Consider the following 26,350-nt stretch of genomic DNA (forward strand, 5'->3'; position numbering starts at 1 on the left):
AATGCTGTTATTAAAATATTCATATATTTTTGTGGATATATTTATGAGTAAGGGTGGTTTAATCTAAAAAGAGGCATTTATATGTGAGCTGATGTTGAACCTACACTGGGGAGTTAAAATTATTCTCTGGGCATTTGATATACTTATGATTTACAGAGTAGATTTTTGTTTATTTTTTAAGATGTCAGGAACTGAAAATGTTGGTATGGAACAGTGGAGCAGTTCTAATTGCTAGCTTGAGAATGGTTATGTCAGAAATGGAGAGATAATTGCCATGTGGATGCTCTTAATTATAATTTTCTCACCATATTCCAAGCATAGGCTTGCATCTGTTACTATATTTGTGCAAGCAAAAAAAAATTTATTCAGAAGCTGGACTATAATTGACAGAATCTTGTCTCTAAAATAAGAAAAATATGCAGTTTACATTTAGATAACTCATTTGATTTTGCTGCTAACTAGAAAAATTCAGACTTCTGGTCTCCCATTTGTTCAGGCTTGCTCAGTTACAGTATTTACAGATTCTCAACTATTTTATATTGATTTATTTCTGAGTTAGGATTTTGGCTTCAGGAAGAGGCTAGTGAAGAGGTCTTGTGGTAAAAAAATAAAATGTTTTGTGATAGAGTAAAAGTGTTCAGAGTGAAATCCTCAAAGATATTTATTAGTTTATAATAACTAATACCTGCTAAATGCTTAATATGAGCCAGACCACATAGTATATTTATTTTTGTATTTTTTATATTATATTAATAAAATCCAAGAAGTAATTTATCTGTATTTTATAGATGAGAAAATCAAACTGAGGGATAAAGCAGTTAAATAAGTTGTCCAAAGCCACACAGGAAGCACAGGAATACCTCGTTTTATTGCACTTAATTGTGCTTGGCAGATAGTGGTTTTTTTTGCAAATTGGGAAGTTTGTGGTAACACTGTGTCAAGCAAGTCTATCAGTGACATTTTTCCAGTAGCATTTACTGATTTCATATCTCTGTGTTGCATTTTGATAATTCTCAACAATATTTCAAATTTTTTCATTATTATTATATTTGTTGTGATGAAGTGTGATCAGCGTTCTTTGATGTTACTATTGTGACCATTTTGGGGCACCACAAATCATGCCAATATAGACACCAGACATAATCAATAAATGTTGTATGTGTTCTGATTGTTCCACTGACCAGCCCCATCTCTCTCCCTCTCTTTGGGTCTCCCTATTCCCTGAGACACAACAATATTGAAATTAGGCCAGTTAATAACCCTACAATTGCCTCTAAGTGTTCAAGTCAAAGGAAAAGTTGCATGTTTTCACTTTAAATCAAAAGCTGGAAATGATTAAGCTTAGTGAGGAAGGCATGTCAAAAGATGCAAGCTAGGCCTCCTGCACCAAACAGCCAAGTTATGAATGCAAAGGAAAAGTTCTTGAAGGAAATTTAAAATGTTACTCCAGTGACTATGATAAAAAAAATGATAATGTGAAACAGCCTTATTGTTGATATGGAAGAAGCTTTAGTGGTCTGGATAGACGACCAGCCACAACATTCCCTTAAGTCAAAGCCTCATCTAGAGCAAGGCTATAACTCTCTTCAATTCTATGAAGACTGAAAGAGGTGAGGAAATTTCTAAAAACAGTTTGAAGCTAGCAGAAATTGATCATGAGGTTTAAGGAAAGAAGCCATCTCCATGGCATAAAAATGCAAGGTGAGCAGCAAGTGCTGATGTAGAACCTGCAGCAATAATCTTATTCAGAAGATCTATCTAAGATCATTAAAGAAGGTGGTTACACAAATTTTCAGTGTAGAGGAAACAGCTTTCTATTGGAAGATGATGCCACCTGGGACTTTTCATAGCTAAAGAAGAGAAGTCAAAGCATGGCTTCCAAGTTTCAAAGGACAGACCCACTCTTGTTAGAAACTGATTTTAAGTCATCTTGCAGATGGTGACTTTTAAGTTGAAACCAGTGCTCATTGACCATTCCAAAAATCCAAGCATTTAAGAATTATATTATCTACTCTGCCTGTTCTCTATAAAAGGAACAACAAATCCTGGATGACAGCACATCTGTTTACATCATGGTGTACTGAATATTTTAACCCCCCTGTTGAGACTTGCTCAGAAAAAAAGATCCCTTTCAAAATATTACAGCTCATTGAAAATGCACCTGGTCACCCAAGAGCTCAGAAAGATGTATATAAGATTAATGTTGTTTCATGCCTACTAACATAACATCCTTTCTGCTGCCCATGGATAAGAAGTAATTTTAACTTTCAAGTCTTTTTGTTTAAGAAATGCATTTCATAAGGGTTTGCTGCTGTAGACAGTGATTCCTCTAATGGATCTGGGCAAAGTAAGTTGAAATTTTTGTGGAAAGGATTCACTTTTCTAGATGCCATTAAGAACATTAGTGATTCATGGGAAGAGGTCAGAACTTCAACATGAAAAGAAGTATGGAAGAAGTTGATTCCAACCCTCATGGGTGATTTTGAGGGGTTCAAGACTTCAGTGGAGGAAGTTATTGCAGATTTGGTAGAAATAGTAAGAAAACTGGCATTAGGAGTGGAACCTGAAGTTGTGACTGAATTGCTACAGTCTCATGATAAAACTTCAATGGATGAGGAATTCCTTCCGTAGATGAGTAAAGGAAGTTTCTTGAGATGGAATCTACTCCTGGTGAAGATACTGTGAAGACTGTTGACCACAAAGGATTTAGAATTATTACTTAAACTTAGTTGATAAAGCAACAGAGGGTTTGAGAGGATTAGATTGAATCTTTTTGAAATAAATTCTGTGGGTAAAAAAACTATCAAAGAGCAACATTGCATGCTACAGAGGAATCATTTGTGAAAGGAAGCCAGTTGATGCAACAAACTTCATTGTCTTATTTTAAAGAATCGCCACAGTCACCCCACCCTTCAGCAACCACCACCCTGATCAGTCCATCTGCGAAAAGATTACAACTTACTGAAAGCTCATATGATGATTAGCGTTTTTAGCAATGAAGTATTTTAAATTAAGATATGTACATTGCACATGGTGTGAGGGGGTCACAGGGAAGACAGGGTAGTACAGAGAAGACAAGTAGTGACTCTGTGGCATCTTACTACACTGATGGACAATGACTTCAGTGTGGAATGGGGGGACTTGATGATATGGTAAATGGAGTAACCACAATGTTTTTCATGTGAAACCTTCATAAGAGTGTTTATCAATGATATCTTAATTTAAAAAGAGATAATACATTGTTATTTAGACACAATGCTATTGTACACTTAACAGACTGCAGTATAGTATATACATAACTTTTATATGCACTGGAAAATGAAAAAATTCATTTGACTCACATTTTTATGATACTATATTGCAGTGGCCTGAAACTGAACCTATGATGTCTCCAATATATGCCTATATCTGAGCTACAATTTGTGCTACTGTCAATAAAAATAAAGACACATGAAATTCTTGAACCATTTGTTTAAATTATCTTCAATATTATAAAGAGCAGAGAGTATTTCTTAATAGCATGGAGTTAGGGTCTTGGATAAAAGTAGAGGTGTGTAAAGGTATAACAGTGAGACCATTCTGACTACATTTAGTCAGGGATGTGTTGGAGAATAGTAAAAATTAAGGTTGGGTGGAAAAGGGGCCATATGCTTCTCATACTATTTCACCAGAGTGCCCCTAAGACACAGAGTCATGAACTCATATTTCTGGACTAAGGAGACATATTGATCATAACTCTTTCAGTCGAAAGTGACACTCAAACACTCAAATTAGCATACCTGGAGTGGGGTAGGATTTTATTGGCTTATATAATTGGGAAATCTAAGAGTACAGGTAGCTTTAGGCACAGCTGGATCCAGTATCTTGACCCAAAGCTTTCTTTGTCTCCCTCCCAGAACAGGCTCATACTAAAAGGCAGGTAAAATGATGGTCTGCAGCCCAATCTCATATTCTCTCACTTCAGTAACTCAAGCAGAAAGTCTTTTCTGTTAACTGGATCAAAAAAGTTGGAGGAAGATTTAGAGTCATTTACCCACTTGGGAGCCAGTCTCTACAGCCGGGAGAGGCTGCACTGGCTGGTCGAGGTTGTATCCTCACCGTTGTGAGTAGGGGATGAGTGCTTGACATGAGATCAGCCCTACTCAAATTGTAGGGAACTCATTCCCCAAAAGAAAGAAGGATCTTTATCAAAGAAAGGGGGAGAAGGGGTTTCTAAACAAAAACAGCCAATGCCCACTGAGGGATGGATATATTAGTTCAGTGCAGGTGAAAATGACTTTGAATTTCACCTTTAAAATTCATGTAAATTTTGTATATATGTCTGCATCTGTTATATTTTTAAAATATTCTATGTGTGGGTTGTGTTTCCCCAGGATATGGTCTCTGAGGGGTGAATCTGAATACAGGAGGTTTACTAGGGGTTCCTTTTGGGAACAGCTATAAGGATTGAGGGAAAAGTTAAGATATGATGCAGGTGCAGCAGGCCTCAGCTGATCCCCAGGGAGCTCAGAAACTGGGCTGGCCCTTCAGAGATATCCCAGATTGAGGCAAGGTACCTGACTTGTGTACATCCACACAAATCAGTCACTGGATGAGGGCTACCCCCCAGAGAGGGGTGTATTCTTGGCAAGGTAGCTAGCTCCTGGGGAGGGATTAGGCTGAGAGCCTTTGGCTTCCTCCAGCAGCTGGTAGAAGAGTACTTCATTCCTGAAGGGCATGAGGTATGTGGACCTGGGCGTTTACCAGAATATCCATTACATTATCTTGGAGTAAGATTAACTTCAGGAAAATGTGTCATATTTATCTGTTACTGTAAATGCTTCTTTCTGTATCCCTCTACCATGTGGCCAGGAGTCCCCAGAAGTACAGATACCTCAGTTTGAGGGCCATATGAGAGAAACTGGGAACCCATCATAGTTCCGGGAGTGAAAAGATAAACCAAATGAAGAAGGTACTGGAGTAGAAAGAACAGTTCAGAGACCCTATAGTTAAATTTGTGATAGTAGCAGTAGAAATCAAGAAAAAAGATAAAGATTTTCATTTTGCCAAAGATGCCCCCATCTCCTACTGTATCTGTACCATTTGTCTTGCTGTCTGTTTTTTTTATCCTAAAAGAACCTAAAGACCACTGGAATTTTTTAAGAAGCAATATAGGCTTATAAAGATGAGCCTATGTTTTCAGCTTTTTTCATTACCTTTTGGTTTATATATTACTGGGTAAACAATGTAGTGCTTGCTGTGGGATCTGCCTTTAGGTGACAGAGGAAATATGACAAAGAACTAGTTCCGAATGAGCCTGAACAGCCCTGTAATGCACTCTTGGTTATGGATAAAGATGTGTTTAGAATGTTGGTCCCTGTACACATACTTGTTTTTTTCAAGCAGTAAGGCTTCAAACAAGTTTATTTTGATGTTCATTGAATTTTACTGACCTGGTAAGTACTATAATTACTTCATTTCTTCTGTATGGTATTAGATATGCATTTTTTAAAAACTTTACTTATTTGCTATTTTATCATCTATTGACTAAGTCAGGCACTTCAATGTGAGCTTGAGTTGCGTATTTATTTCCCTGCAGAGCACTTGTTTCTATGTGGCATAGAAAAGATTTTTCCTCCTGTCCTTCCAGGGAATTCTGAATTTAGAGAAGAAAATACAGATTTTCCTCTGAATAATTGCCCCCCCCCGGGCTTCCTTTTATTAAGGTTGACTTCATTAAGAGCTAGTGCAGAGATTTAAGTGTTTGAATATGTTTGATTCAAAGTATCTTAAGAAGGGCGGAGCCGACATGGCGGCGTGAGTAGGACAGTGGGAATCTCCTCCCAAAAACATATATATTTTTGAAAATACAACAAATACAACTAATCCTAAAAGAGAGACCAAAAGACACAGGACAACAGCCAGAATACAACTACACCAGCGAGAACCCAGCACCTGGTGAAAGGGGTAAGATACAAGCCCCAGCCCGGCGGGACCCGAACACACCTCCCCCCAGCTCCCGGCGGGAGGGAGAGGGAGCCCAGGACTGCTAAACACCCAGCCCCAGCCACCTGCACCAGAGCGTAGACACAGTGCATGCGTAGAGGGCTGGTAACTAATGAAATAGGGCAGCAAGACCTCTGAGCAGGTGCCGAAGCTGATGCCCCTGTGACAAAGAAAAGCGGAGGCTTTTTGAGAGTCTTAAAGGGACAGGGATTTAACAGCTGGACGGAAACAGCATAGGTCACAGCCCAGTGGCAGGAAATTACAGGGAAAACCGGGCGCACTAACCCCCTCGGCCACAGCTCTGAGACCCCTCACGGAGGTAAACAGCCAAACAGCGCCCCCATCCATTACCCCTCCGGGCGCTGTGAAAGCAGAGAAACAGCCTAAGGCAAACCCCGCCCACAGAAAGGGAGATCCATCCATATCGGCCGGACAGGACACAAAGACCCAGCCTACTCGCAATTACCCAACAAAAGCCACTAGAGGTCGCAGTTGTCCCAGTAAAGAAAGGCCAGTAGCAAGTGAACAGTTTGGCCCTCCCAGCCGACAGTCAATAACACCTGTAAACATGAAAAGGCAAAAAAATATGATCCAGACAGGACTAACCCAGACAGCTTCGGCATCTGCTACATCTTCCCCTGAGAAGGAACCTGGGGAGATACATTTAACCAGTCTTCCTGAAAAAGAATTCAAAACAAAAGTCATAACCATGCTGATGGACTTGCAGAGAAATATGCAAGAACTAAGGAAGGAGAATACAGAAATAAAACAAGCTCTGGAAGGACTTCAAAACAGACTGGACGAGATGCAAGAGACCATTAGTGGACTAGAAAACAGAGAACAGGAATGCAGAGAAGCTGATGCAGAGAGAGATAAAAGGATCTCCAGGAAGGAAAGAATTTTAAGAGAGCTGAGTGACCATTCAAAAAGGAATAATATACGCATCATTGGAATACCAGAAGGAGAAGAGACAGACAAAGGGATAGAAAGTGTCTTTGAAGAAATAATTGCCGAAAACTTTCCCAAACTAGGGGAAGAAATGGCCTCTCAGACCACAGAGGTACACAGAACTCCCATGACAAGGGATCCAAGGAGGGCAACACCAAGACACATAATAATTAAAATGGCAAAGATCAAAGACAAGGAAAAAATATTAAAGGCAGCCAGAGAGAAAAAAAAGGTCACCGACAAAAGAAAACCCATCAGGCTCCATCAGACTTCTCAATAGAAACCCTACAGGCCAGAACAGAATGGCATGATATACTTAATGCAATGAAACAGAAGGGCCTCGAACCAAGACTACTGTATCCAGCACGAATATCATTTAAATATGAAGGAGGGATTAAACAATTCCCAGACAAGCAAAAGTTGAGGGAATTTGCCTCCCACAAACCACCTCTACAGGGCATCCTACAGGGACTGCTCTAGATGGGAGCACTCCTAAAAAGAGCACAGAACAAAACACCCAACATATGAAGAAGGGAGGAGGAGGAATAAGAAGGGAGAGAAATAAAGAATCATCAGACCGCGTTTATAATAGCTCAACAAGCAAGTTAAGTTAGACAGTAAGATAGTAAAGAAGCTAACCCTGAACCTTTGGTAACCACAAACTTAAAGCCTACAATGCCAATTAATTCATACCTTTCAATAATCAACCTAAATGTAAATGGACTGAATGCACCAATCAAAAGACACAGAGTAATAGAATGGATAAAAAAGCAAGATCCATCCATATGCTGCTTACAAGAGACTCACCTCAAACCCAAAGACATGGACAAACTTAAAGTCAAGGGATGGAAAAAGATACTTCATGCAAACAACAAAGAGAAGAAAGCAGATGTTGCAATTCTGGTATCAGAAAAAACAGTCTTCAAAATAAAGAAAGTAACAAAAGACAAAGAAGGACATTACATAATGATAAAGGGCTCAGTCCATCAAGAGGATATAACCATTATAAATATATATGCACCCAATACAGGAGCACCAACATATGTGAAACAAATATTAACAGAACTAAAGGAGGAAATAGAATGCAATGCATTCATTCTAGGAGACTTCAACACACCACTCACTCCAAAGGACAGATCCACCAGACAGAAAAATAAGTAAGGACACAGAGGCACTGAACAACACACTAGAACAGATGGACCTAATAGACATCTACAGAACTCTACATCCAAAAGCAACAGGATACACATTCTTCTCAAGTGCACATGGAACATTCTCCAGAATAGACCACATACTAGGCCACAAAAAGAGCCTCAGGAAATTCCAAAAGATTGAAATCCTACCAACGAACTTTTCAGACCACAAAGGTATAAAACTAGAAATAAACTGTACAAAGAAAGCAAAAAGGCTCACAAACACATGGAGGCTTAACAACACGCTCCTAAATAATCAATGGATCAATGACCAAATCAAAATGGAGATCCAGCAATATATGGAAACAAATGACAACGACACAAAGCCCCAACTACTGTGGGATACAGCAAAAGCAGTCTTAAGAGGAAACTATATAGCAATCCAAGCATATTTTAAAAAGGAAGAGCAAGCCCAATGAATGGTCTAATGTCACAATTATCGAAACTGGAAAAAGAAGAACAAATGAGGCCTAAGGTCAGCAGAAGGAGGGACATAATAAAGATAAGAGAAGAAATAAATAAAATTGAGAAAATAAAACAATAGCAAAAATCAATGAAACCCAGAGCTGGTTCTTCGAGAAAATAAACAATATAGATAAGCCTCTAGCCAGACTTATTAAGAGGAAAAGAGAGTCAACACAAATCAACAGTATTAGAAACGAGAAAGGAAAAATCATGACGGACCCCACAGAAATACAAAGAATTATTAGAGAGTACTATGAAAACCTATATGCTAACAAGCTGGGAAACCTAGGAGAAATGGACAACTCCCTAGAAAAATACAATCTTCCAAGACTGACCCAGAAAGAAACAGAAAATCTAAACAGACCAATTACCAGCAATGAAATTGAAGCGGTAATCGAAAAACTACCAAAGAACAAAACCCCCGGACCAGATGAATTTACCTCGGAATTTTATCAGACATACAGGGAAGACATAATACCCATTCTCCTTAAGGTTTTCCAAAAAATAGAGGAGGAGGGGATACTCCCAAACTCATTCTATGAAGCTAACATCACCCTAATACCAAAACCAGGCAAAGAACCCACCAAAAATGAAAACTACAGACCAATATCCCTGATGAACGTAGATGCAAAAATACTCAACAAAATTTTAGCAAACCGAATTCAAAAATACATCAAAAGGATCGTACACCATGACCAAGTGGGATTCATCCCAGGGAAGCAAGAATGGTACAACATTCAAAAGTCCATCAACATCATCTACCACATCAACAGAAAGAAAGACAAAAACCACATGATCCTCTCCATAGATGCTGAGAAAGCATTTGACAAAGTTCAACATCCATTCATGATAAAAACTCTCAGCAAAATGGGAATAGAGGGCAAGTACCTCAACATAATAAAGGCCATCTATGAAAAACCCACAGCCAACATTATATTGAACAGCGAGAGGCTGAAAGCTTTTCCTCTGAGATCGGGAACTAGACAGGGATGCCCACTCTCCCCACTGTTATTTAACATAGTACTGGAGGTCCTAGCCACGGCAATCAGACAAAACAAAAAAATACAAGGAATCCAGATCGGTAAAGAAGAAGTTAAACTGTCACTATTTGCAGATGACATGATACTGTACATAAAAAACCCTAAAGACTCCACCCCAAAACTACTAGAACTGATATCGGAATACAACAAAGTTGCAGGATACAAAATCAACACACAGAAATCTGTGGCTTTCCTATACATTAACAATGAACCAACAGAAAGAGAAATCAGGAAAACAACTCCATTCACAATTGCATCAAAAAAAATAAAATACCTAGGAATAAACCTAACCAAAGAAGTGAAAGACTTATACTCTGAAAACTACAAGTCACTCTTAAGAGAAATTAAAGGGGACACTAACAGATGGAAACGCATCCCATGCTCGTGGCTAGGAAGAATTAATATCGTCAAACTGGCCATCCTGCCCAAAGCAATATACAGATTTGATGCAATCCCTATGAAACTACCAGCAACATTCTTCAATGAACTGGAACAAATAATTCAAAAATTCATATGGAACTACCAAAGACCCCGAATAGCCAAAGCAATCCTGAGAAAGAAGAATAAAGTAGGGGGTATCTCACTCCCCAACTTCAAGCTCTATTATAAAGCCATAGTAATCAAGACAATTTGGTACTGGCACAAGAACAGAGCCACAGACCAATGGAACAGACTAGAGAATCCAGACATTAACCCAGACATATATGGTCAATTAATATTTGACAAAGGAGCCATGGACGTACAACGGCAAAATGACAGTCTCTTCAACCGATGGTGCTGGCAAAACTGGACAGCTACATGTAGGAGAATGAAACTGGACCATTGTCTAACCCCATATACAAAAGTAAACTCAAAATGGATCAAAGACCTGAATGTAAGTCACAAAACCATTAAACTCTTGGAAGAAAACATAGGCAAAAACCTCTTAGACATAAACATGAGTGACCTCTTCTTGAACATATCTCCCTGGGCAACGAAAACAACCACAAAAATGAACAAGTGGGACTATATTAAGCTGAAAAGCTTCTGTACAGCAAAAGACACCATCAATAGAACAAAAAGGAACCCTACAGTATTGGAGAATATATTTGAAAATGACACATCCGATAAAGGCTTGACGTCCAGAATATATAAAGAGCTCACACGCCTCAACAAACAAAAAACAAATAACCCAATTAAAAAATGGGCAGAGGAACTGAACAGACAGTTCTCCAAAAAAGAAATACAGATGGCCAACAGACACATGAAAAGATGCTCCACATCGCTAATTATCAGAGAAATGCAAACTAAAACTACAATGAGGTATCACCTCACACCAGGAAGGATGGCTGCCTTCCAAAAGACAAACAACAACAAATGTTGGCGAGGCTGTGGAGAAAGGGGAACCCTCCTACACTGCTGGTGGGAATGTAAATTAGTTCAACCATTGTGGAAAGCAGTATGGAGGTACATCAAAATGCTCAAAACAAACATACCATTTGACCCAGGAATTGCACACCTAGGAATTTACCCTAAGAATGCAGCAATCAAGTATGAGAAAGACCAATGCACCCCTATGTTTATCGCAGCACTATTTACAATAGCCAAGAATTGGAAGCAACCTAAATGTCCATCGATAGATGAATGGATAAAGAAGAAGTGGTACATATACACAATGGAATACTACTCTGCCATAAGAAGAGGGCAAATCCTACCATTTGCAGCAACATGGATGGAGCTGGAGGGTATTATGCTCAGTGAAACAAGCCAAGCGGAGAAAGAGAAATACCAAATGATCTCACTCATCTGTGGAGTATAAGAACAAAGGAAAAACTGAAGGAACAAAACAGCAGCAGAATCACAGAACTCAAGATTGGACTAACAGATACCAAAGGGAAAGGGACTGGGGAGGATGGGTGGGTAGGGAGGGATAAGGGGGAGGAGAAAAAGGGGGGTATTAAGATTAGCATCCATAGGGGGTTGGGAGAAAGGGGAGGGCTGTACAACACAGAGAAGACAAGTAGTGATTCTACAACATTTTGCTACGCTGATGGACAGTGACTGTAAAGGGGTATATAGGGGGGACCTGGTATAGGGGTGAGCCTAGTAAACAAAGTATTCGTCATGTAAGTGTAGATTAATGTCAAAAAGAAAGAAAAAGCAGTTCCTGTGTTGTGACCTCCAATGAGCTCTACACAATGATATAAAGGGCATATAAAAGTGTAGGCAAAGGGTCTGTTTGTGTTTATACAGAGGATCAAAGCCTAATTTGGCTACCCCGAAAATGAACTAAGATACGATATGAAAAATAACTTTCAACATCAGCACTGTCGGGAAGACTCATGCCAGAAGATGATCATCAAAAAACCCCAACAAAGATCCACGCACTGCTACAGGTGTAGATGCACTCATCCCACCAGTTCCTGGACCTGCCATGGGAGTGAAGAAGGAGATATCTAAGCTGGCCTGTGCATACAGTAAAACAACAAATTTGACTGGATCTATACGGTTGGAACTCAACCAAGAATTAGGGGAAGTGCAAATTGTAGCACTTCAAAATCTTACAACTACAGGCTATTTACTGTTAAAAGAACATATGGGATGTGAACAGTCCCCAGGAACGGGTTGTTTTAATTTATCTGAATTCTCTCAGACTGTTCAAGTTCAGTTGGACAATATCCACCATATCAAAGATACCTCCAGACAAATGCTGGGCATAGAAGCCACAGGGCATAAATATGCAAAGAAGTAAAAAGCTGACCTTTTCAAACAATAAGGCTTCTCTCTCACTTACCAACTTTACATTTCCCTGTATGGCCCCGGAAGATGACTGGTTAGCCAGACGGGTAAGATTCCTCAAGTGAGGAACAACCTAAGACAGGCACAGTCGCAGGGGGGTCATCAGGTGAGAAATTGGGGATCAACAGAGGTGAGGCTTAGAACCTCACCCCCCCTGTTCTGAGAGAAATCTTCTGCATACGTGGATGTTTTATTGCCCTTGTCTAGCTTGGATTAACGCATAGTCTACAGGCACACACCTGATCATCTACATTTGCTCTCTTACAACACTAAACTATGTTTTCTACCTTTATCTTGTATCTACCTACCACTTCAGCATTTTATTAAAAATAGTAATAAAGAGAGAAATGTGGTATCCACATATAAATCAAGTATAAAAATCAAATGAGTATTCATATTTGAACTGACTGTTTATAGTTCATAATGCATGAGCAAATCCGAATGTTTCTGTGATGACTGCCCTTGTACTGTTCACCATGTAACTTATTCACTATGTAAGAATTTGTTCTCCATGTAAGAACTTGTTTGTTATGCCTCAGAAGATTGGAGACTGACGAAAATTAGGCTTGGGGTGGATTAATGATTGTGCATTGAGCATTGACCCCCCTATACAGGATTTTATTGTTGTTAACAACCATTTGATCAATAAATATGAGAGATGCTCTCACAAAATATGTGTGTGTGTATATATATATATATATATGCACTTACAATTGTAAAATAAATAAGTAACCGGGATGTAATGTATAGCATAAGGAATATAGTCAAAATATTGTAACAACTTGGTATGGTGATAGCTGGTACCTTGAATTATCATGTATATAAATGTTGAATCACTGTGTTGTACACCTGAAACTAATGTAATACTGTGTGTCAACTACCCGTCAATAAAAAATTTTTAAAAAAGAAAGAACCTTAAGTCACTTATTAAATATTTACTAAACATCTAGTAACTACATGCAAGGCACAATTCTAGATATTTGAGGAGCCCGTCAATGAACAAAATAACTTCACAGAATACACAAAAATTACTTCGTCGTGAAGCTCACAGTGTAGCAAGGAGAATCAGACAAAAAACATATTAAGTAAATCGTATGGACTATTAAATGGCAAGATGAGCTTTGGAAAAAGACATAGACTAGGGGAATTACTAATGGCTGGGTATGGTATATAGAATGTTCAAGGTAGAGCCCATAGAGACTGTGGCATTGGAGGAAGGATCAGAAGGATTAGCTATGTGGGTGCTTAAGATAAAGCTATCAAGTAGAGGGAACAGCCAGTAGTACAAATGCTCTAAGCCTGGAGTGTGAAGAAATAGTATTCTCAGCTCTTGTTTTTTGGTGTGGGGAGGGGAGAGCATTGCTGCAAATAGATGCCTGATAGAGTCCCAGGGTGCCCAGAGGCAGTTTACCTCCTTAAATATCTTTTCTTGGACCATTTTAATTGTGAGAAAACAGAAGTAAGTTTCTTCTAACCAATAGAATAGTGTAGAAGTCATTCTTTCTGGGATGGAGCCTGGATTACAATCATCAGAGGGAAAAAATGTGACTGTCCTTTGGGGGCTTCTCTCTGCTCTTTCCTGTTTTTGAAACTTCATGAAGATTGTGGACTTGCATTGAAAAGTATGACTTTAAACATTAGAGATTTTTTTAAAGGTAAATAATAATCCCTAGTAAAAAATAATGGGGATTTTTGAATATCAGAAATATATCAATACATCTGGTACATCTTTAAAGACAGAAAGCTGAGAGTCCAAATTTAGTGACAGTGATTACTCAGATTTTGATATAATATCAAAAGATATAAGTACCCATTATCTGCAAAGACCAATTATATGTCATAAATTCTATTCTTTTTCCTTATGTGATATCAGTTCATAAATACTCACTTTAGCAAAAATAAAGTAGAACTTTATCCAGCTGTTTTCTGAGGATTTTGAAAGCCATTGGGGTAGCATCAGAAGCTTACATTTTCCTCTAATCATCTGGTGTTCCTTCCACACATCTTACCCCATATCTAAAACCCTGCTACCAATCCCACCTGCTTCACTACTGCTCCCTCCCTCACTGTGTTAAGAGCCCAGGCATGTCACTCAGCTTTTGTGAGCCTAAATTTCCCCTGTAACATGGATTGTGCTTAGGATTAAATGATGGTTGCCTGAAGCCTTAGCACTTGTTAGCTGGTATATTACCCCAGTACCTTTCTACAGCCAAGACCAGCAGCCAAGACCATTAGAGAAGAGCAAGGTTCTGGGTGAAGAATGGGACCAGCACAGCATAGAGAGTTCAGGTTTGCATGTTTTTGAAGATGCTTTTCCCCAGAGGCTATAAATGCAAAGTTCTGCTATTTTTAACTGATTGCATTTTAACACTGTTGTCGGGTAGAAGGATATAAATTCTTCTTAAAGGTGGGGAACTGGAGTCCCAAAGAGGGTAACTTAAACAAGGCCATGACTCAGGAGTGGCAAGTGTCTTACTACATAATCTCAAACAGGAAACCTGACTTCTGTTTTTTTTATTCATTTTATTATCATTAATCTACAATTACATGAAGAACATTATGTTTACTAGACTCCCCCCTTCACAATATCCTCCCCTCAAACCCCATTACAGTCACTGTCCATCAGCATAGTAAGATGCTGTAGAATCACTACTTGTCTTCTCTGTGTTGCACATCCCTACCTATGCCCCCTCCCAACATTATACATGCTAATCGTAATGCCCATTTTCTTTTTCCCCGCCCTTATCCCTCCCTTCCCACTCATCCTCCCCAGTCCCTTTCCCTTTGGTAAGTGATAGTCCATTCTTGAGTTCTGTGAGTCTGCTGCGGTCTTGTTCCTTCAGTTTTTTCTTTGTTCTTATACTCCACATATGAGTGAAATCATTTGGTACTTGTCTTTCTCCGCCTGGCTTATTTCACTGGGCATAATACCATCTAGCTCCACCCATGTTGTTGCAAATGGTAGGATTTGTTTCCTTCTTATGGCTGAATAATATTCCATTGTGTATATGTACCATGTCTTCTTTATCCATTCATCTACTGATGGACACTTAGGTTGCTTCCATTTCTTGGCTATTGTAAATAGTGCTGCGATAAACATAGGAGTGCATCTGTCTTTTTCAAACTGGGCTGCTGCATTCTTAGTGTAAATTCCTAGAAGTGGAATTCCTGGGTCAAATGGTATTTCTATTTTTAGTTTTTTGAGGAAACTCCATACTGCTTTCCACAATGGTTGAACTAATTTCCATTCCCACCATCAGTGTAGGAGGGTTCCCCTTTCTCTACAACCTCGCCAACATTTGTTGTTGTTTGTCTTATGGATGGTGGCAATCCATACTGGTGTGAGGTGATATCTCATTCTGGTTTTAATTTGCATTTCTCTGATGACTAGTGGCGTGGAGCATCTTTTCATGTGTCTGTTGGCCATCTGAATTTCTTCTTTGGAGAACCGTCTGTTCAGCTCCTCTGCCCATTTTTTAATTGGATTGTTTGCTTTTTGTTTGTTGAGGTGCGTGAGCCCTTTATATATTTTGAATGTCAACCCTTTATTGGATCTATCATTTTTGAATATATTCTCCCTTACTGTACGGTACGTTTTTTTTCTGTTGATGGTGTTCTTTGCTGTACAGAAGCTTTTCAGCTTGATAGAGTCCCACCTGTTCATTTTTGCTTTGGTTTCCCTTGCCCGGGGAGATACGTTCATGAAGAAGTCGCTCACGTTTATGTCCAAGAGATTTTTGCCTATGTTTTTTTCTAAGAGTTTTATGGTTTCATGACTTACATTCAGGTCTTTGATCCATTTGGAGTTTACTTTTTTGTATGGGTTAGACAGTGATCCAGTTTCATTCTCTTACATGTAGCTGTCCAGTTTTGCCAGCACCAACTGTTGAAGAGACTGTCATTTCCCCATTGTATGTCCATGGCTCCTTTATCATATATTAATTGACCATATATGTTTGGGTTAATGTCTGGAGTCTCTATTCTGTTCCACTGGTCTGTGGGTCTGTTCTTGTGCCAATACCAAACTGTCTTGATTACTGTGGCTTTGTAGTAGAGCTTGAAGTGGGGGAGCAAGATCTCCCCCACTTTATTCTTCCTTCTCAGGATTGCTTTGGCTATTCAGGGTCTTTGGTGTTTCCATATGAATTTTAGAACTATTTGTTCCAGCTCGTTGAAGCTGTTGGTAATTTGATAGGGACTGCATCAAATCTGTATATTGCTTTGGGCAGGATGGCCATTTTGACAATATTAATTCTTCCTAGCCAAGAGCATGGGATGAGTTTCCATTTGTTAGTGTCCTCTTTAATTTCTCTTAAAGAGTGTCTGATAGTTTTCAGGGTATAGGTCTTTCACTTCCTTGGTAGGTTTATTCCTAGATATTTTATTCTTTGTGATGCAATTGTGAATGGAATTGTTTTCCTGATTTCTCTTTCTGTTAGTTCATTGTTAGTGTATAGGAAAGGCACAGATTTCTGTGTGTTAATTTTGTATCCTGCATCTTTGCTATATTCTGATATCAGTTCTAGTAGCTTTGGAGTGGAATCTTTAGGGTTTTTTATGTACAATATCATGTCATCTGCAAATAGTGACAGTTTAACTTCTTCTTTACCAATTTGGATTCCTTGTATTTCTTTGTTTTGCCTAATTGCCATGGCTAGGACTTCCACTACTATGTTGAATAACAGTGGGGAGAGTGGGCATCCCTGTCTTGTTCCCGATCTCAGAGGGAAAGCTTTCAGCCTCTCGCTGTTCAGTATGATGTTAACTGTGGGTTTATTATATATGGCCTTTATTATGTTGAGGTACTAGCCCTCCATACCCATTTTGTTGAGAGGTTTTATCATGAATGGATGTTGAATTTTGTCAAATGCTTTTTCAGCATCTATGGAGATGATCATATGGTTTTCGTCCATTTTTTTGTTTATGTGGTGGATGATGTTGATGGATTTTTGAATGTTGTACCATCCTTGCATCCCTGGGATGAATCCCACTTAGTCATGGTGCGTGACCCTTTTGATATATTTTTGAATTCGATTTGCTAATATTTTGTTGAGTATTTTTGCATCTATGTTCATCAGTGATATTGGTCTGTAATTTTCTTTTTCGGTGGAGTCTTTGCCTGGTTTTGGTGTTAGGGTGATGTTGGCTTCATAGAATGAGTTTGGGAGTATTCCCTCCTCTTCTGTTTTTTGGAAAACTTTAAGGAGAATGGGTATTTTATCTTCTCTGTATGTCTGATAAAATTCTGAGGTAAATCCATCTGGCCCGGGGGTTTTGTTCTTGGGCAGTTTTTTGATTACTGCTTCAGTTTCTTTGCTCGTAATTGGTTTCCTTAGATTTTGTGTTTCTTCTTTGGTCAGTCTTGGAAGTTTGTATTTTTGTAGGAAGTTGTCCATTTCTTCTAGGTTTTCCAGCATGTAGATTTTCATCATATTCTCTAATAATTATTTGTATTTCTGTGTGGTCTGTCGTGATGTTTCCTTTCTCATTTCTGATTCTGTTGATGTGTGTTGATTCTCTTTTTCTCTTAATAAGTCTGGCTAGAGGCTTATCTGTTTTGTTTATTTTCTCAAGGAACCAGCTCTTGGTTTCATTGTTTTTTTCTATTGTTTTATTCTTCTCAATTTTATTTATTTCTTCTCTGATCTTTATTATTTCCCTCCTTCTGCTGACTTTAGGCCTCATTTGTTCTTCTTTTTCCAATTTCAATAATTGTGACATTAGACTATTCATTTGGGATTGTTCTTCCTTCTTTAAATAGTCCTGGATTGCTATATACTTTCCTCTTAAGACTGCTTTCGCTGCATCCCACAGAAGTTGGGGCTTTGTGTTGTTGTCATTTGTTTCCATAGATTGCTTGATCTCTATTTTAATTTGGTCATTGATCCATTGATTATTTAGGAGCATGTTGTTGAGCCTCCATGTGTTTGTGATCTTTTTTGCTTCTTTGTACAATTTAGTTCTAGTTTTATACTTTTGCAGTCTGAAAAGTTGGTTGGTAGAATTTCAATCTTTTTGAATTTACTGAGGCTCTTTTTGTGGCCTAGTATGTTGTCTATTCTGGAGAATGTGCCATGTGCACTTGAGAAGAATGTGTAATCTGCTGCTCTTGGGTGTAGAGCTCTATCGATATTGTCTATTAGGTCCATCTATTGTAGTGTGTTGTTCAGTGCCTCTGTGTCCTTACTTATTTTCTGTCTGGTGTATCTATCCTTTGGTGTGAGTGATGTGTTGAAGTCTCCTAAAATGAATGCATTGTATTCTATTTCCTCCTTTAGTTCTGTTAGTATTTGTTTCACATATGCTGTTGCTCCTGTGTTGGGTGTATATATATTTATAATGGTTATATCCTCTGTTGGACTGCCCCCTGTATGATTATGTAATGTCCTTCTTTATCTCTTGTTACTTTCTTTGTTTTGAAGTCTATTTTGTCTGATACAAGTACTGCAACACCTGCTTTTTTCTCCCTGTTGTTTGCATGAAATATCTTTTTCCATTCCTTGACTTTTAGTCTGTGCATGTCCTTGGGTTTGAGGTGGGTCTCTTGTAAGCAGCAGATAGATGGGTCTTGTTTTTCGTCCATTTAGTGACTCTATGTCTTTTGATTCATGCATTCAATCCATTTACATTTAGGGTAATTATCGATAGGTATGTACTTATTGCCTTTGCAGGGTTTAGATTCGTGGTTACCAAAGGTTCAAGGTTAATTTCCTTACTATCTAAGAATCTAACTTAACTCACTTAGTATGCTGTTATATGCACAATCTAAAGGTTCTTTTCTTTTTCTCCTCCTTTTTCTTCCTCCTCCATTGTTTATATATTAGGTATCATATTCTGTCCTCTTTGTCTATCCCTTGATTGACTTTGGGGATAGTTAATTTAATTTTACATTGGCTTATTAGTTAGCTGTTCTACTTTCTTTACTGTGGTTTTATTACCTCTGGTAACAGCTAGTCAACCTTAGAAACACTTCAGTCTATAGCAGTCCCTCCAAAAAAGACTGTAGAGATGGTTTGTGGGAGGTAAATTCTCTCAGCTGTTGCTTATCTGAAAATTGTTTAATCCCTCCTTCAAATTTAAATGATAATCTTGCAGGATAAAGTAATCTTGGTTCCAGGCCCTTCTGCTTCATGGCATTAAATACATCATTCCACCACTCCCTTCTGGCCTGTAAGGTTTCCGCTGAGAAGTCTGATGTTAGCCTGATGGGCTTTCCTTTGCATGTGATCTTATTTCTGTCTCTGGCTGCTTTTAACAGTCTGTCCTTATCCTTGATCTTTTCCATTTTAATTATTATGTGTCTTGGTGTTGTCTTCGTTGGGTTCCTTGTGTTGGGAGATCTGTGGATCTCCATGGCCTGAGAGACTATCTCCTTCCCCAGATTGGGGAAGTTTTCAGCAACTACCTCCTCAAAGACACTTTCGATCCCTTTCTCTCTCTCTTCTTCTTCTGGTACCCCTATAATGCATATATTGTTCTGTTTGGATTGGTCACACAGTTCTTTCAATATTCTTTCATTCTTAGAAATCCTTCTTTCTCTCTGTGACTCAGCTTCTTTGTATTCCTCTTCTCTAGTTTCTATTTCATTTATAGTCTCCTCCACTCTATCCATACTGCTTTTAATACAGTCCGTCGTGCTCTTCAACGATTGGATCTCCAACCTGAATTCATTCCTGTGTTCTTGGATGTCTTTCCATACCTCCATTACACGTTGATGATTTATATTTTGTACTCCCCTTTCAGGAAGAGTCATGAGGTCCATATCATTTAAATCTTTCTCAGGAGTTATAGTAATAATTTTACTCGGACCAGGTTTCTTTGGCGTTTCATATTTGTATATGGTGCCCTCTAGTGTCTAGAAGCTCTATTTTGGAGCTGCTGAGCCCCTGAAGCAATATCGGGGGTTGCAGGGGAGTGGTATTGGTGCCTAGGGGAAGGAAAGAGCTGTTTCCCGCTTCCCGGCTGCTGTGCCTGTCTCCACTGCCTGAACCAGTGGGCCGAGCACTCAGGTATAAGCTTTTGTCTCAGAGTAGCTGGATATGGATCCCTGGTTTCCACAAGCAGCTGGAATCCCAGTCTCCCCAGGATCTCCACCTGTCCCAGCTTTCCAACCACATAATCAGAAAAGTATCATGAAAGCACCATGAAATCTGGGTTTGTGCTCCCAGCGCAGATCTCCGGAGCTAGGTATTCAGCAGCCCAAGCCTTCCACTCCCTCCTTGCTCAAGTTTCTCTTCCTCCCGCCGGTTAGCTGGGGTGGGGGAGGGGCTTGGGTCCTACCGAGCCATACCTTTGGTACGTTACCCCATTTAGTGAGGTCTGCTGTTTTCTCCAGGTGTATGCAGTCTGGCACCGTTCTCTTTCCCGTTTCTCTCTCAGGAATAGTTGTGCCAAGTATATTTTCTAATTGTATCCAGTTCTAGGAGGAAGCCTTTGTCTCTCCTCTCAAGCCGCCATCTTTCCTGACTTCTTTTTTAAGTAACTATGGAAACACATTCTGAAGCAATCAGAAATACATTTTTCCCTAATTTCTTTCCTAAAGAAAGAGGAAATAATGGATTATTCATACCACTTTTCTTCAAGTGGTCAGAGTAATTTTATTGTTTCATTATTAATACTCATGTGATTTAAGTACAAAATAGGTGGTAGTTTCATTTTGCAGACAGTCTGAAATGTTGAAAAGCTAGAAATAAGTGGTTTAGAAAAGATTTGTATTAAGTAATCATTATTAGTATATAAAATAAACTAGTTTTCATATGGTACATTTAATCTCAGTCCAAATGCAATCAGGCAAATAGACTCAGCAAAATGTAAAATATAATAAGGTTGAATTACTTTGAGTAGGGTAGTATAACAAATTTGTAATTAATATGAGAATATATGTTTTACCTATGAAGATTTTCTTAAAATTGCATATGTTGAATTAATGTAATTTAAAAGCATAGAAACTTCTTGTTATAAGGTGAACAATTCTGGAAAGCTAACTTACAGAATTTTTATTATAGTTAGCAATACCTGAAAATTGCTAAGAGAATAAATCTTAAATGTTCTCACAACACACATTAAAAGGTAATTATGTGAGGTAATGGAGGTATAACTAAATTTATTATTGTAACCATTTGCAATATACATGTGTATCAAATAAAAAATAAATAAAAGGCATTTTGTATATTGAAATATATTCAGTCAGCATAAACATATATTGAGCATCAAAAGTGCCAGTGCTTGTATTAGCTTCTGAGAATAGAATTCTGCCTCATGGAGTCTCGAGGAAAGGCAGAAACAAATGTAAAATTGCAGTGTTCATAAGAACAATAGAGGAAAGGTATGTGGTGCTATAAATTGTATATAGAAATATTTGGCTTAATCAAGGAGCAAGAGAGGTCTTCCCTGAAAGATTAGTGATTCTGTTGAGCCTGATAACCTGAAGGAAGAGAAGTAAGCAATGAAAAAGACCAGGCTTGGTGGTGAGGAGAGTGTCCAGGGAGACCAAGAAGGGGGGGTGAGTGAAGAGAGCATCCAGGGCAAGAATGCTTCAGAAGTTCAGGTAAAATAAGATAATGTTTTGAATGAAATAATTTGCAATGGAGATAAAAGAAGAGAACTTAAGTAATAAAAAAGTATAATGCTCATAACATCTATGACATTTAATGATGGATTAAACATGGGGATTGAGAAGATGCATGCATTAATACAGCATGGAAGCTGTGAGTTAATATTGTGAGTGAAAGTTTAACCACAAGACCTCAAAGGAAATTAGAGAATGAGCAATCTCAGTCTATCTCTCTGTAGGATCATGTCTACTGTAGTTTACCATTGACTGAAAGTACAGTCTGTGCTGTTTCAATAACATTTCTGTATATATTTTATCTGAAGGTATCTGTTAAAAATTTTAATTTGAAAAGGTAATGTAATGAAACTTTTATGCCTACGTTTTTTTAATTTTAATTCTTTTTATTTTAATTGGTAGAATCTTAAGAAGATTCAAGAAATGGAAAAGAATGATGAATCTAACACAGACTTGGAGGAGCTGAAAAATGCTGACTGGGTAAGAATGCTAGATATTTAGCATTAAAGAAATAGTGTGATTTTTCTGCACTCTGTTCTATTTTGTGTAATTTTTTTTTAATGCTGGTTATTAAGGACTGTAGTATGAATTCATATTATATGAATTTGAATGCCTAGTCTTAACATTTGAGGAAATATCTATTCACCATTTTTTAAAACCATCTGATTTTATTAGGACCACCCTGGTATCTCTGGAAATGTGAATCTTTTAAAATACAGACCTTTGTAATTATATTAATACCTTAGCATACTCTCATAAGTCACAATGCAAACTCTATTTCAGGATAAGGTGAAACTATAGGATAAGGTGATCCAATGAACAGTTACTTCATATTTATCTCATTTCCTTGAAGGGCAGACAGGGCAATTTGTAGATAATAAAACTGATATTAAATAATTTATGAAAAAATAATATAAAAATTATCATTTTTGAGCATTTTCTGTGTACAGAACACTATAGATCAGGTCTGATCATCTCAACAAGTTATGAAGTACTGCTTTCTTTTATTGATGAGGAAACCAGGGTTTAGAAAGGCAAAACAACTTGCTGGTTGTTGAAGCTAATAGGCTCTTGTATCAGTTTGCTGTGGCCACAATAATGCTATGTAACCAACTGCTGCAAAATCACAGTGGCATAAAGCCATACCATTTATTTAGTTCATGAGTGCAGATCAGTGTGTAGCTCCTGTATGTGTATATCATCTTTCTCCTGGGCAATCATACCAGTAGGCATTATGTTAACCTACGCATGATATTCTCATGGCCATAATAGAAACACAGGTGACCAGCCCATCTTGCATTTGCTTATGAGGTCAGATCATATCCATTACTATTCCAGTAGCCAAACAAATCACATTGCTAAACCCAAAGTCAAGGTGTTGGAAATATATTCTTCCTTTTTAGTGAGCAAGTCTCTTGACAGGGTGTAGACACAAGGAGGCATAAAGAACAGGGCTATTAATGCTGCCTACCACAGTGGGTGAGTTAGGATTTATACCCAGGTGCCTCAACATTTAGAACTTGTGGATTCCCTACTGGCTTTCTGCTCACTTTTTAGTATCCTAAAATCTAACTTCTAAATTGTTTTTGTTTGGTTTTTTCAGTATCTTGTAAAACAAGCTTTTCATTTTTCTGTATGACTGTAGCTAGAGGAAACTAGTAAATTTATTCATGGATGTCTCTCCATCCTTGGTTCTTTCAGGCTAGATTCTGGGTACAGGTGATGAGAGATTTGCGAAATGGAGTAAAACTTAAAAAGGTCCAAGAGCGGCAGTACAACCCTTTGCCCATTGAATATCAGCTCACCCCTTATGAGATGCTAATGGATGACATCCGATCTAAACGATATACTTTGCGGAAAGTGATGGTAAGTAACAAAGAAACTATTAATGGACTCAAGTGGTTATTCTTCAGTAATTTATTTTTTGAAAATGTTCTTCTCAATATTTTAAAATCATTTCTTCTCAGTAAAATAATACATGATCATTATACAAAATTTGAAAAAAACAGCAAGCTCAAAGAAGAAACGTTACAAATGTGTAATTCCATAAGCCAGAGAGAAATTTTACTAACATGCTCTTATATATCTTTAATCTTTTTTCTATATATTTTATTTGGACAAAATGGATTAATATTGAGTACTATGTTTTGTAACTAGTCACTTTCACTTAACAAATTGTGAACATTTTTCCATGTCATTATATGTTCAATAACATCATTTTTAAATGACTACAACTTTTCTAGCTTATGGCTATGCCAGAGTTTATTAAACTAGTCAACTTGTATCCAGCCATAAGAAGCCTATTTTAGTTATCCTTGTATATAAATCTTTTTTTGAATAGCTACAGAAGTCCTTGGGTTAGGTGATTAGATGTGAAACCCTGACAGCACTACTCCTGAAATATGTCCTGAGTATGATTTCTTCTCACCACCTGCACTCCAGATGCCCTGTATTCCAAGTCACCATCATCTCTCATTCAGACTGTTACAGTAGCCTCTAGGTGGCCTTCTTACTTTCACTCTTGCCTCTTTTCAGTTTATTTTTCCCACAAACCTCCAAAGAAAACATCTTAAAATAAAAATGCAATGATGTCATTGCCCTGCTCAGAACCTTCCAGTGTTCTCCGTCACGCTCAGAATAAACTACACATCCTTACCTTGGCCTGGCCCACAAAGTCTAGGCCAGGTTGTCCCTCAGACTTCATCTCCTATCACCCTTCCTGGTTGACTTCCTTGTTTAGCCATCTGGTTTCTGTTGGTATCTTCAAAGTGCTTCATGTGCACCTGAAGCTGAGCCTGTGCTCTCTCTCTCCCGGAGCTCTCTTTCCACGCCTGCATAACTCAACTCTTCTCTCCGCTCAAATGTCCCCTCATTAGAAAAGTCTTCTCTCTATCTCTTTATGTGTTTTCAGGAACTCACACTGCCATGTATTTTCGGATTCACTGTCTGTCTCCCTTACAAATCTAGGGACTTAATTCTTTCACTGTTACATGCCCCCTGACCAGAAAATGTGCCTAACACACAACTAGATGCTGAATGCTGTGCTCAATAAAGAATTGTAGGATGAACTAATGAGTTATATGCACATTTTTGAGGAAATTTAATCAGAGTTACTTTATGCAGAAGATTCTTATGAAACATATCACTTGGTTTTATAATAAATAGATTAAGTAGCTGTTTGTTAATTTTAATAAGCTACGATATTTCAACTCAGTATCATTTTGATTTACCTTTCAGTAAATCTCATTTACTTTTCAGATGAGGAAACTGAAGTTGAGAGATTCTTGGTTAACTTCCCAAGTTGAGACAGCTAGTTAAAAGGCAAAGCCCGATTTCAATCTCATTCTGTGACTTCTGGGTTCACCCAAACTTGTGTTTTGTGCTCCACATATCTTGCCAAGTTGCCGTCCAGGTGTATTGTGATGATTACTATTTACAACAGAATAGTTTTGCCCATTTCTTCACATCCTTGACCAAAGTTTATATCTTTTAAGGCTGACCAATTTGACTGAGAAAAAAAATACTCTTTCTCTGTATTTCTTTGATTATAAGTACATTTAAACTTTAAAAAATATATACCAGTTGTTTGTATTTCTTAATTTTATGTTAATTTAATGTATAGTTATTAAGCACTTCTCATGTGTCAGACATTACTCAAGATTCTGGAGAAAGGACATAATACAATCTTTGTTCTTTAGAAAGTTTACAATGTGATAGGAGCCACTGATAATTGAACAGCATTTACAATACAGTGTGATAAGCTAAGTGGAAGAGGTTACACTCTAAAAAATATGTTCAAAGACTAAGAAATAATGGGATTTGATATAAGTAAAGAATAACAAAATTTAGCCATACTTTGAGTGTAGAATGGAATGTAGGAAATTGTGAGGGGTGGAGTTGGCAAGGTAAGTGGGAACCAGTTCATGAACTAGATGCCTTAGAGCAGTGCAGAAGGTGAGAGGGAAAGGCAACTGAGGACAGAGCCTGAGGAGCCTCAGTATTTAAGAGATGGGAGCAGAGGAATGTAGTAAATTAAAGACTGAAAAAGTGTAGCCAGAGAGGAAACAAGGAAGTCAGGGGAAGTGGGTTCACAGCTGGGAAGAGGAGTTAGTGCTTCAGGAAGGTGGAATGCTGCTCCAAGGTCAGATCACTTAAGCACTGAGAAATGATTAAAGGATTTAGCACAGTGGAAATGATTTGTTGCTTTCATTAAGTAAAGAAATAGAAACCAGATTGTAGGGTGGGAGGTAAGGAAGTTAAGATGGACCCAGTTTAAGTATAGTCTTCATAAAAAAGTTTTTAAGGAGACTAAAGAGTAGCATCTGGAGGAGCACATGGGGTTGAAGAAAGTTTTGTTTTGTTTTGTTTTGTCT

General features: G+C 38.1%; 1 protein-coding gene across 7 annotated transcripts in view; it reads left to right on the plus strand.

Moving 5' to 3' along the window:
• The window catches only part of SPIRE1 (spire type actin nucleation factor 1), a 347,295-nt gene that overhangs the window by 210,047 nt on the left and 110,898 nt on the right, over positions 1–26,350 (plus strand). For all 7 annotated transcript variants that reach the window (XR_005034076.2, XM_057504024.1, XM_036932697.2 and 4 more), the window contains exons 5-6: positions 22,380–22,457; positions 23,679–23,843. Coding sequence is in view for 6 of the 7 variants with exons in the window: in XM_057504024.1 (XP_057360007.1) it covers positions 22,380–22,457; positions 23,679–23,843 (243 nt within the window). In the remaining variant the exon portion in view is untranslated. The remainder of the gene's footprint in view (positions 1–22,379; positions 22,458–23,678; positions 23,844–26,350) is intronic.

This window comes from Manis pentadactyla, chromosome 6 (assembly GCF_030020395.1).
Source record: "Manis pentadactyla isolate mManPen7 chromosome 6, mManPen7.hap1, whole genome shotgun sequence".
In the NCBI taxonomy this organism is placed as follows: domain Eukaryota; kingdom Metazoa; phylum Chordata; class Mammalia; order Pholidota; family Manidae; genus Manis; species Manis pentadactyla.